Raw genomic sequence first — 13031 nt, 5'->3', positions numbered from 1 at the left:
GATAGGCAGCTCACTTGGTTTTGAGACACATCCGTTGTTTGGGTCATCGTGTGCTCTGAGCTCAAGCGGTGATCTCCTCCAGCGACTGCAATCTTTCTTCTCCTTCCTTCACCATCGATATAGCTGATTTAACGCGCTCCTCTTCTCTCTTCGTGTCTGTTTGCTGTAGCTATATCGTGCATATATCCTAAATATATTTTAGCTGCATCTCATATGCAATAATGGCCCTCTTATGAATCGGTTAAAAGAGGACATCGGAAGGACGCTTTTTTGACATTTCTGCAAATGTTTTCGGTGGATTTGATTCAAACGGAGCGTGTCTGACCCGCACGAGTGGAGTTACAAGCTTCGAGGAGCAAATAGACCCAGCGACATTTGTGGACATGAAGCCGACATGCCTTTGTTTCCCCCTGGAGCGCATCCTGTTGTTTTGAGGATAGACATCTGCAATGAAGGAGTTGTGCAAAGAAGCATGAACACCATGCCTTCGTTTTGGTGGTAAATGATAGTTCCATGCTTTTTCAATATTATGTAACTGAATAATGGACGATTTCTATCAAACATGATCCAACGAAAATGGTTCCTTGGTTACAGTTTGATGGTTTTCTAAGTCTGGGGTGTGTAATGCGTCCTCCAGCATCAGTGATGTTTCTCCAAGATCCAGCTGTCTCATCAGTGGAGGACATTTGAATTACTGTAGCACTTTTGTTGCTTATTAAAGTTACTGCTGGTTGGTTAAATGACAACATGCATCTTGGAGTAGAGGAGCCCATTAGGGAGTGCCAGTACAATCAGATCTGTACTCGTAACTCCTCACCCATTGAGACCCCTCACACGACGAAGTGGAAGATCAAAAGGAAATGGCAGGTTTTTCCTGGCCGAAATAAATTCTACTGCAACGGCAGGATTATGATGGCAAAGCAGACTGGGGTCTTCTACCTTACCATGGTTCTCATTCTGGTGACCAGTGGCCTCTTCTTTGCCTTTGAGTAAGTGTTATACTTTTCCTAAAAATGTGCTTCATGTAGTAACATCTAAATGAACTGGTTTTATTCGTAAAAAATATTATTTATTATTACTTAACACATTAGGTTACACCAACACAACTAATTTTATGGGTTAGATCAGGTAGAAACATAGCTCCTTTAAGGGATAGATAGTTCACCCAAAAATGAAAATTCTTTCATAATTTTCTCAACCTCATGCCATCCCAAATGTGTATGACTTTCTTTCTTCTGCAGAACACAAATAATTTTTAGAAGAATATTTCAGCTCTGTAGGTCCATAAAATGCAAGTGAATGGGTTCCAAAATGTTTACGCTCCAAAAACATTCACATAAAGTCATCATAAAAGTAAACCATATGACTCCAGTGTTTTAATCCATATCTTCAGAAGTGATAGGATAGGTGTGGGTGAGAAACAGATCAACATGGTATTTAAGTTAGTTTTTTGCTAGAAATTCTTCTCCCTGCCCAGTAGGGGGCGATATGCATGAAGAATGTGAATCACAAAAACACAAGAAGAATGTGAAAGTTAAAGTTAAAGTGGAGACTGACAGCAAGGAGAATTTATAGTAAAAAAACAAAAAAGGACTTAAATATTGATCTGTTTCTCACCCACGCCTATCATATCACTTCTGAAGACATTGATTTAAACACTGGAGTCTTATGAATTACTTTTATGCTGATTTATGTGATTTTTGGAGCTTCAAAATTTAGACACTTATTCACTTGCATTGTATGGACCAACAGAGCTGAGAAATTCTTCTAAAAAAATCTTCATTTGACTTTAGCAGATGAAAGAATGTCATAAATTATGAGAGAATTTTAATTTTTGGGTGAATTATTCCTTCAAGGTAACAACTGGAATTAGCCCTTTTTTACAGTGTAATGGTATGTTGTTTTGGCCATGTTCCATGGTAATACCATTGCATTATTTGAAGTACATTGGAGTTTCATTAAAATAACATGGTTAAGAATATAGCAATTATTCCATACCATAGTATATTCACCAAAGTGGTGTGGTATTTCCATCAGATACACACTGTAAAAAGTGGAATTGTTATCTTAAGGAGCTATTTCTACTCATCACCATGTTGGTGTTTGCTATGCTAGTTTCATGTGGTGGTCTCAGCTTGAAGCAGACAGGAGGTTTGCTCAGATGTGTATGACTTCTGCAGAACAAACAAATATTTTTAGAAGAATATCTCAGCTCTGTTGGTCCAAACAATGCAAGTGAATGGTGACCAAAACTTTGAAGCTCAAAGAAGCACATAAAGGCAGCATAAAAGTAATCCATATGAATCCGGTGGTTTAATTCATGTATTCTGAAGCGATCCAATCGATTTTAGGTGAGAACAAACCAAAATGGTCTTGAAATCATGATAGTGCCTGGAGACTGCAATGGCAAGATGTACAGTGAAGGAGTTACATTTTGGTCTGTTCTCACCCAAAATCGAATGGAAAACTTAAGAAGACATGATTTAAATCACTGGATTACTTTATGCTGCATTTATGTGCTTTTTGTAGGTTCAAAGTTTTGGACACCATTCACTTGCATTGTATGGACTTACAGAGAAATTCTTCTAAAAGTCTTCATTTGTGCTCTGCAGAAGAAATTCTTGTACATCTGGGATGGCATGAGGGTGAGTAAATGATGAAAACATTTTATTTTTTGGGTGAACTATTCCTTTAAGGGGTGTAAGAGTGAGTAAGGAGAGCAGAATTAAACTCAGGAACTTATATGTCAGTAAGCACAGATGACCTGGTCTCTGTCAGTGTTTAAAGATTTGAAGACTTCCTACCTGCATGAAAGTTTCAGGCATTAATAGTGTAAATATGCAAATGTGAGCCAAGTCAAATGCACACTCAATCCTGCTAGACCATATATAATTTGTGTAAACAGGTCTGTCTACTTCCCTCCCCTTGAATTTTCCAATTAGTCTTGATAAAGGAGTTAATGTGCAGTGTTGGGCAAGCTACTCAAAAAAGGTAGCAAGCTAAGCTACAAACTACTCAACAGAAAAATTTGTTAAGCTAAGCTAAAAGCTACACTTCATAGAAAGTAGCAAGTTACACTACAAGTTACATGCCAAAAGCAGATGCACGGAGCATACTGTCATAGACAAAGCACCTAAAAGTCGTATTAACATGATGTTTATCAAAGCCATGGTATAGTTTAGTGCAATACAGTATACATGTATACAGTATGGTGCAATACGTACCGTTATGTGCGCATAAAATAAACAAAACAACAAACATGTAAATTCATATTTAGACATGCTACTACCTATGTGTTCAACATTTAAAGTCAATATTTTTACATTTTCTTTTTAATATTTATACTACTACCTCTACAAACGTGTTCAATATGAAAAATCACTATTTTTACATTTTATTTTTCAGATTTAGACTACTACCTCTACAAACCCATACCCATTTAAACATAATTTCATTTGCACATTCCTGTAACATTCCTCTCTATATTCACCTGTACAATACAGAAATACAGCAGCAAGTGTGTGTGTGTGTGTGTGTGTGTGTGTGTGTATGTTAGAGCACATCTGGGCAATAACAATGTGATATCAGATGGTATCAGATGGTAATACCATGATATTTTGTTATACAATTACCATATTTGTGTACCATTCTGTATTTGCATGGTGCTTCAAATTACTTCAAAGAATACCATGTTACTACCATGGTAAATTGATATATGATTACCATATACATATGCTATTGTATTTACATGGTGCTTCAAGGTAATAAAAAAAAATACCATGGTACTTCGCTATATGATTACCATATTCATGTAGCCTACCATTGTATTAACAGAGTGTGTCCAGGTAATGGTACATGTCCAAAAACATGGTAATGCCATGGTACTTTTTATGTGTTTTCATGTAGGCTGATATGTGTTTTGATACTCTTTTGGTTGGAAAATGTATTTACCTGCAGAAGTTGTTTACAAGCTGCAAACGTGTTGAACTTTATAAAGACCTTCTTCATCACTGGCAAACGATAGGATGCATTTGTAGGTTTGGTTTCCATTGATTGTAGATCCACTGCAACCAGCGTTATCTTTATTTTCCGTTTTATAAAATACTCTGTGAGCTTACTGGCAAGCGAGAGCGCACACAAATGATTCAGCAGCGTGTGATCACCCAGGCCTTATTCTGATTTCCTTGGTGAATTTGCTAATTTTTTATCAGATCTTGTAGTTACTTTAGATAGAGCTTTAATTGTTGGTGATTTCAACATTCACATAGATAATGAAAATGACACATTGGGATTGGCATTTATTGATATTCTCAACTCTCTTGGAGTCAGACAAAATGTGACAGGACCAACTCTTCGCCATAATCATACGCTAGATTTAATTCTGTCATATGGAGTTGATGTTGATACTATAGAAATTCTACCACAGAGTGATGACATCTCAGATTATTACCTCGTCTCTTGCATGCTGCGATCAGCTCAAGCTTTCTGAGTCATTCAGATTGAATCGCGAGCCGATTCAGACTGCTTTTCTATCACGTGTGACCAATTCATTTTGAAGAACCGACTCACGTGAGCGATTCATTTGTGATCGGACATATTTAGTTTTGATTCAAAACCGCTGATAGTAAACACCGGGTACAAGGCATGATGTAGAGGTGTAGCTTTTCTCAATGCTACGCCACTACCTAGTCAAAAATATAGCTTCGCTACTGAAAAGCTACTTGATTTCAAAATAATTGTTACAAAGCTACTGCCCATCACTGTTAATGTGTTCCCTACTTTATTTATACCTGAATTTTATCTGAATGCATTTGGAGTCCACTCTAGGCAGTGCACCCTCTCACTTATGTTGAGGAACATTTACAAGTAAATATGGTTTAACAGAATTAGTTAAAGCCACGTAACTAACAATAACACTGTCCGCCATGTTTTTAGGTCAGGTGAAGTTGAACTAACCCGAAGTAGAAAATGTTGACGTATAGCAATTGGATTTCTGACATTTTCAGAGATCTGTAAACAAGAGCGCCTTGTGCTCAGAGTTTTGTGGGTTTAAAATGAGTGGAAAAAAGCAAGCACCTTATAATGCAAGTGAGCATACATGACAATGATTTTAGCCTTACAGCTGCATTCTCTTAAGCATGTTCGCTGTAACCATCATTATTTATAAAAGAAGCTGTGTTATCTTGAGACTGCTGCTCTGGATAAAGGTTGTGTGGAACCGAGATTTTCCAGTGTCCCATCCCCCATCTCTCCAAGCTACATACATTCCATACCACAACTTCCAAAACATGGCATGGTGGTCTTGTTTCTATGGCAACGGTTTCCCTTTCCCATTCTTCATGTACTTTTGGAACAGCCTGTCTCCTAGGAAACAACAGGACGACCCAGCTCATAGTTTTATTTTTATGTCTTGTAACACTTTTTGAAATGGTAATATCATCACAGAGGACTTTCAAGACATTTAAAGCTTATGCGTGTAATTGTTTTGATGTTTAAATACTTTCCCCTATAAAAGTAGATGTTTAAATTGTTAATATCTTGTCAACTCCAAATTCAACAGCAGTGTTTTTGTAGTCAGAGTTTATTCACAGTACAAAAGTGCAAGGAATTTCACCTGAAAATAGTATAAGCAAATAATCTGTCGCCAGAGTGAAAGTCCTTGTGTGACAGTATATGGCCCTGTACAACCTCTCTGTCTGTCAAAACATCCTCAAAACTGTCCTTGGAGAAGACCACTCCACAAGGAATCATAAGTGTCTAGAAGCAGTGGTAAACACAGTATGGCATTCTTAAAAGGTCCCCTAGGGGATTGCTATTTTAACATGCCTGTCGATAGCATCTGACCATTTTGGCTAATTCAACTGTCATGCCTAGTTTTGCATAGCCAATTTAACAGGCAGCAGGTAGTAGAAAATAGCAGCTATTGCAGATGGTTTTAAATGTTTAGCCTATGTCTTGGAGTCTTAACATCCAGTGTTGGGCAAGCTACTCAAAAAATGTAGCTAGCTAAGCTACCAACTACTCAACAGACAAATTAGTTAAGATAATCTGAAAGCTAAAGCTACATGCCAAAAGTAGCTTGCTACATTTAAGCTACTTCATTTTTTTCCCAACCAGATGCACAGAGCACACTGTCATAGACAAAGCATCTAAAAGACTTATTCACTTGATGTTTATCTAAGCCATGGTACAGTATATTACAGTTTAGTGCAATAAAGTATACAAGTATACAGTATGGTGCAATATAAAATATATGTTCGTGTAAGTAACAAAAAAATAATTGTAAATTCATATTCATACTTGCTACCTATACAAACCTGCATGTTTAATATGCAAAACCACTATTTTTACATGTTATTTTTCATATTTATAAAATGCCTGTACAAACACATTTGAACATAATTTCCTTTGCACATTCTTATAACAACTAGGGATGCATGATATATCGGCGGCCGATTTATTATTGGCCGATAACCGGGAAAATCAAAATATTATTATTGCGCCGGTAATTGAATTGCCGCTGATATATTCGCCGATAATTTGTTACGTTTATTTGCTTGTGGTTGAAATTCTCTGACTGCCTGCAACGTCTTTCCTTCAGGCAGAGACTCGGGCAGTCAAAACCGCAGTGCACGTGCGCATACACAGCGTGTCTGTTTGAGTGAGGGCTAAGCTTATGTTGCTCTGTGAGGATTATTTCAACATCTCTGCACCTTGTTACGTTGTTTTGGGTCTGGTTTTAGTTATCTGCTGTAAGTAACGATGGCATTTCCCATATTCTGTTTGTTTCATGAGGCAATAAACTAAACGCGACAGAAACATGTATGTTACATGGGGGCTATCGTTTTTGCTTATTCATGAAACAGAATGTGGGAAATTGCACATCGTTACTTACATCGCAGCATTGTGATTAAAACAAGTCCAAGCACAACCTAAAACGGCTCATTTCATAAGTTATACAGTGGAACTGTCACAGCTGTATGAAGCGTCTGTGAATGAGACGTGCATAAGCACAAGCACGCACATTCATAAAACACACAAATCACAGCTGCACTCACAGTCTGACTGCTGGCCATGTAACAATACACCATGTATACAGAGCTTAGGGTTTGTTTTGTTGTTTAATATTCGTTGCTTACAGTTTATCGCCTCATTTTCATTTAATGCATTATTACAGCTGTTAGAAGTTCATTATTCTCTCTCTGAGCGAGTCACCAGGGTTACCATAAACACCTATATAAATGGACACCACAATTTATGCAAGTGTATTTTTATTTATTTCTCATTTAAATCCGCATACATTTGTAATATAGGCACATTTATGGTTCATGTTACATTTGTCAAACCTTAAATAGCAGTCCAAATTTCAAGCTTTTAAAATGAGAAAATGGTTTGAGTTCTAGGGCTGAGAAAGAATATTATAAGTTATATAGCAGTAACATTGCTTACACTGTTCTAAATTACAGAGAAATACTAAACCGTAATAATGAGCCTTTAAAATATAAATTTTACAAGCGCACACACAAAGCGAGCTGCAGCGACACCAGGAAAAGCGGTAATGATTCTGAATGTGTCGGAAAAACCAGCAAGGAGACTGTCTGAACATTTTGTTAATTTATTGAGAGAAATGCACATTAGGGTTGTGCCGACAGACGATGATCTCAGGGATCGACGATGGTCAGAGTGATCGCCAATAGTTGATGCCTTTGACGATGTCAAGACGATATTTGGCTCTTTTTCCCATTAATGTATTAAATTAGTGTTATTATTATTATTATTATTAGGCTATTATTATTATCAAATTAATATTACAAATAATTTGCCCATAGACACACAGACACGCAGTTGAAGAAACGCACTTTATTATATTATTAAGAGCAGATGACAGAAAAGCCGTCTGTGCGCATATATGACATATATGACGCGCTGTTTGTACGGAGACGTGCAGTCTCGTGGAAAATGCGCATGTAAACGTTTCTCACTCTTTGTTTCTGTCTTCTTAATTTTTGTTTTGCAAGAACAATATCGTCTATGAGTGCTGCAAATGACCTCAGACATCTCAGCTCAGGAGGTGCTTTGAGTTCCGTTCACTTTATTTCCACAGAGCAGTTCATTGTGACCACAACTCTGCAGCCCATACATCTGTGATTAAAACATAAAATAATACAAAAACACGTTCACCGCAAACCATAAATTATATTTCAGTAATTATTATCATAATTATAAGTATTATTTTTACATTTATAATTGTTTTTATGTCTTCATTTGTGTAAGTAATTTTCCACCTGCATGTTTAGACAGATACTTGCCTGACGGTAAATGGAAGGTTACTTATATACAGTATATATTATTTTTTTTAATCACTTAATTATTTTAATTGTGTAAATGTATTTGATTTAAGTTTTTTGTTTTTTAAATAAATTAATTAAATTTTCAATGCAAAATCACTAAATCAAGAATATTCACCGATCCCTCAGCCTCAGGTTGCTGATGTAATTGGATATTGCAATATATATATATATATATATATATATATATATATATACAGTTGTGCTCAAAAGTTTGCATACCCTGGCAGAAATTTGAAATTTTGGCATTGATTTTGAAAATATGACTGATCATGCAAAACAACTGTCTTTTATTTAAGGATAGTGATCATATGTAGCCATTTATTATTACATAGTTGTTTGGCTCCTTTTTAAATCATAATGATAACAGAAATCACCCAAATGGCCCTGATCAAAAGTTTACATACCCTTGAATGTTTGGCCTTGTTACAGACACACAAGGCGACACACAGAGGTTTAAATGGCAATTAAAGGTTAATTTCCCACACCTGTGGCTTTTTAAAATGCAATTAGTGTCTGTGTATAAATAGTCAATGAGTTTATCTCTCATGTGGATGCACTGAGCAGGCTAGATACTGAGCCATGGGGAGCAGAAAAGAACTGTCAAAAGACCTGTGTAACAAGGTAATGGAACTTTATAAAGATGGAAAAGGATATAAAAAGATATCCAAAGCCTTGAAAATGCCAGTCAGTACTGTTCAGTCACTTATAAAGAAGTGGAAAATTTGGGGATCTCTTGATACCAAGCCAAGGTCAGGTAGACTGAGAAAGATTTCAGCCACAACTGCCAGAAGAATTGTTCGGGATACAAAGAAAAACCCACAGGTAACTTCAGGAGAAATACAGGCTGCTCTGGAAAAAGACGATGTTGTTGTTTCAAGGAGCACAATATGACGATACTTGAACAAAAATGAGCTGCATGGTCGAGTTGCCAGAAAGAAGCCTTTACTGCACCAATGCCACAAAAAAAGCCCGTAATGGCACACTGTAATTTGGAGTGACGAGACCAAAATAGAGCTTTATGGTCACAACCATAAGCGCTATGTTTGGAGAGGGGTCAACAAGGCCTATAGTGAAAAGAATACCATCCCCACTGTGAAGCATGGTGGTGGCTCACTGATGTTTTGGGGGTGTGTGAGCTCTAAAGGCACGGGGAATCTTGTGAAAATTGATGACAAGATGCTCTTGGACTTTCCAGCACGACAATGACCCTAAGCACAAGGCCAAGTTGACCCTCCAGTGGTTACAGCAGAAAAAGCTGAAGGTTCTGGAGTGGCCATCACAGTCTCCTGACCTTAATATCATCAAGCCACTCTGGGGAGATCTCAAACGGGCGGTTCATGCAAGACGACCAAAGACGAATGGGCAGCTATACCACCTGCAAGAATTTGGGGCCTCATAGACAACTATTACAAAAGACTGCATGCTGTCATTGATGCTAAAGGGGGCAATACACAGTATTAAGAACTAAGGGTATGCAGACTTTTGAAAAGGGGTAATTTCATTTTTATCTTTGTTGCCATGTTTTGTTTTATGATTGTGCCATACTGTTATAACCTACATTTGAATATGAATCCCATAAGAAATAAAAGAAATGTGTTTTGCCTGCTCACTCATGTTTTCTTTAAAAATGGTACATATATTACCAGTTCTCCAAGGGTATGCAAATTTTTGAGCACAACTGTATATCAGTTGTGAACAAAACAAATTTATTCTCACACATGATGTATTTTCCCGGACAACACAATACCTGACCGGCAGAGAATGCACGGATGAAGTAGGTTCTTTGCCAGAGAGATGTTGCCCTTCACAACTGTTGTAAAGCAATATTTCAAAAAGTTGAACAACACACATTTTAATTTCACTTAATTTTTTTCCAATTTCATTTGAATTTTTAGTTAAAATAAATAAAAAACAAAGTTCAAAGTTTGAAATCATGGTGTCTTGCCTTATTGTGTAGGCTTAACCCTAACCCTGCTTAACGAAAATTACCCCATAGTACCACCTAGTACCGAGTCTGCACACAATAGCTGTGAGGGACTCGACATAGAGGCAAAGATAGAATCCAAATGCAAGAAGTTTAATAAACTCAGCATACAAATCCAAAACACAAGGCAGAGACGTAGTCAATGAAGCAGCCAAAGTAATAGTGAGTAATCAGTCCAACGAGGCAAACAAAGCAAAACAGTAATCCAATAAGACAGGCACAATGGTCATAACAAGAAGGCAATGGAAAAACCCTCAGTAAGGCTGTGAAATAACTGGCAATACTTCGCAAAGTATCTATGGAAAGGCATGGCTATTTATACAGTGCAAACAGGAAGTAAACGTAGAAGAAACAGTTCATGGCTAGAATTCGGGAGAGGGCTCCCTCTGGCAGTCGGCTGAATGGATACCAGCCTCATTCGTTACAGAACCCACCCCCCACACAAACAACTCTTGGTGTTCTCCTTCTGGGTCGTCCACTTGGTCGTGGTGCAGGACGATTCAGGTGCCCTTGGTGGAAGTCATAGATCAAGGATGGATCCAGTATGTCTTTGGCGGCTACCCATGATCTCTCCTCTGGACCGTAACCTTCCCAGTTTACCAGGTACTGCATCTGGCCCCCTCGATGACGAGAGTCCATGATTTCCTTGACCATGTACGCAGGTGATCCGTCGATCTCCAATGGAGGAGGAGGCTCAGGATCCGTGGTTCTGGGGCCAGATGCCGGGTGCACCAGTTTCAGCAAGGACACATGAAAGGAGGGAGAAATGCGGTAGTTAGTTGGAAGCTCCAGTCGGTATGTTACAGGATTGATCTGTCTAATAATTCTGAACAGGCCAACATACCTGGGGGTTCTCTGGGGGTTTTCGACTGTGCACAAACTTGACATGCCTTAACATATGCAGTGACATCATTAATGATTGAAGGCCACCAGAATGAGTTGCGTACAAAGCTTATAGTCCTTTGGATGCCAGGGTGTCCAGTGCTGAGGGAGGTATGGATCCATTGGATCGTTCTTTGGCGTAGAGTGCATGGTACATTCTGTTTTGTTGGGGGACATTCTGGTGGTGCAGGGTCTGTTTGTTGGGCTCTTTGAACTTCTTCCATGATGTCCCAGCTTATGGGTGAGATGAAGACGGAAGGTGGTAATATGGACTCTTTTTGAGGTATGTTGTGAGGAGGATCTTGACGATGGGAAAAAGTATCAGCTTTGCTGTTCTTACTGCCTGGGTGGTAGGTGACTGTGAATTGGAACCTTTTAAAGAAGAGTGACCATCGGGCTTGTGGTGGGTTGAGTCGTTTTGCTCCCTTGATGTATTCAAGGTTTTTATGGTCGGTGATTACTTGAAACGGATGGACAGAACCTTCAAACCAGTGGCGCCACTCTTCTAACCTTCATGGAGAGTAACTCTGTTCCCAACATCATAATTCCTTTCAGCTGAGTTCGGTTTACGTGAGAAGAAGACACAAGGATAATGTTTTCCAGGGTTACCGTGGCGTTGAGAGAGTACCACCCCGATGCCACAGTCTGATGCATCAAATTCCACTATAAATGGTTGGTTAGGATCGGGGTGCTTGAGAATGGGGGTGGTCGTGACACTTCTCTTGAGGGCTTCGAAGGCCATTTGAGCAGAGTCACTCCATGTTACTTTGGATGGTTTGCCTTTGAGCAGTGACGTTAAAGGGGCAGAGATGAGACTGTAGTTGTGGATAAACCTTCTGTAAAAGTTTGCAAAGCCCAGAAAAGGTTGTAACTCCTTAACAGTATTGGGTCTTGGCCATTGTGTAACTGTTTGGATCTTGGAATTATCCATCTCAACACCTTTATGAGTGATGATATACCCCAAGAATGTTGTATGGGTAGTGTGGAACTCTCATTTCTCTGCTTTCACGTAGAGTTGGTGGTTCTGAAGGCATGAGAGGACCATCTTGACATCTTTGATATGTTGTGCTTTATCTTGGGAGTAAATGAGTATGTCATCGATGTAGGCTATGACACACTTGTTGAGGAGGTCTCTGAAGATTTCGTTGATGAATGATTGGAACACAGCTGGTGCATTGGCCGGCCATAAGGCATCACCTGGTACTCATAGTGCCCCCCTAGTGGTGATGAATGTGGTTTTCCACTCGTCTCCTTCTGTAATATGAATGAGATTGTAAGCACTTTTCAAATCAAGCTTAGTGTAGATGCATGCTTCACGTAGTTGTTCTAGCGCAGATGGAACAAGAGGGAGTGGGTACCTGTATTGATTGTTACTGTGTTCAAACATTGGTAATCAGTACATGGACAGAGCCCTCCATCTTTTTTTCTCAGTGAAGAAAAAGCTTGCTGCAGCTGGTGAGGTGGAAAGACAAATGAAACCTGAAGCTAGAGCCTCCTCGATGTATGTTTCCATGGCCATGGTTTCAGGTCCTGATAATGGATAGGCTTTGCTCCTAGGAGGTGCCATGTTGGGCAGTAACTCAATAGCGCAGTCCCATGGATGATGAGGGGGTAGTTGAGTTGCCTTGATTTTACTAAAAACTTCACTGAAAACCCTGAGTATTCCTTGGGGATTTTGATTTGGGGATCTTGAATCTCTGGACTTTCGATGCTAGTGGTTAAACATGGCATGGTTACTGTGACATGAAGACAATTTGAACGGCAGTAATCTGACCATTGTTGTAGCTCACCCTGGTTCCAGGAGATGATGGGAT

At 38.8% G+C, this 13031-nt stretch overlaps 1 protein-coding gene across 9 annotated transcripts in view; it reads left to right on the top strand.

Moving 5' to 3' along the window:
- Nucleotides 1-13031, top strand: part of zdhhc14 (zinc finger DHHC-type palmitoyltransferase 14) — a 70066-nt gene that overhangs the window by 5831 nt on the left and 51204 nt on the right. For 8 of the 9 annotated variants that reach the window (XR_007892996.1, XR_007892994.1, XR_007892995.1 and 5 more), the window contains exon 1: nt 25-989. The exons of the other annotated variant lie outside the window; for it this stretch is intronic. Coding sequence is in view for 2 of the 8 variants with exons in the window: in XM_051654814.1 (XP_051510774.1) it covers nt 748-989 (242 nt within the window). In the remaining 6 variants the exon portion in view is untranslated. Of the gene's footprint in view, nt 1-24; nt 990-13031 lie in introns of those variants that run through there. 9 annotated transcript variants of the gene reach the window in all.

This window comes from Myxocyprinus asiaticus, chromosome 25, assembly GCF_019703515.2.
Source record: "Myxocyprinus asiaticus isolate MX2 ecotype Aquarium Trade chromosome 25, UBuf_Myxa_2, whole genome shotgun sequence".
NCBI classification, from domain to species: Eukaryota; Metazoa; Chordata; class Actinopteri; order Cypriniformes; family Catostomidae; genus Myxocyprinus; species Myxocyprinus asiaticus.
Note: the sequence above shows the minus strand (reverse complement) of the source record. Positions and strands in the feature narration are given on the sequence as shown.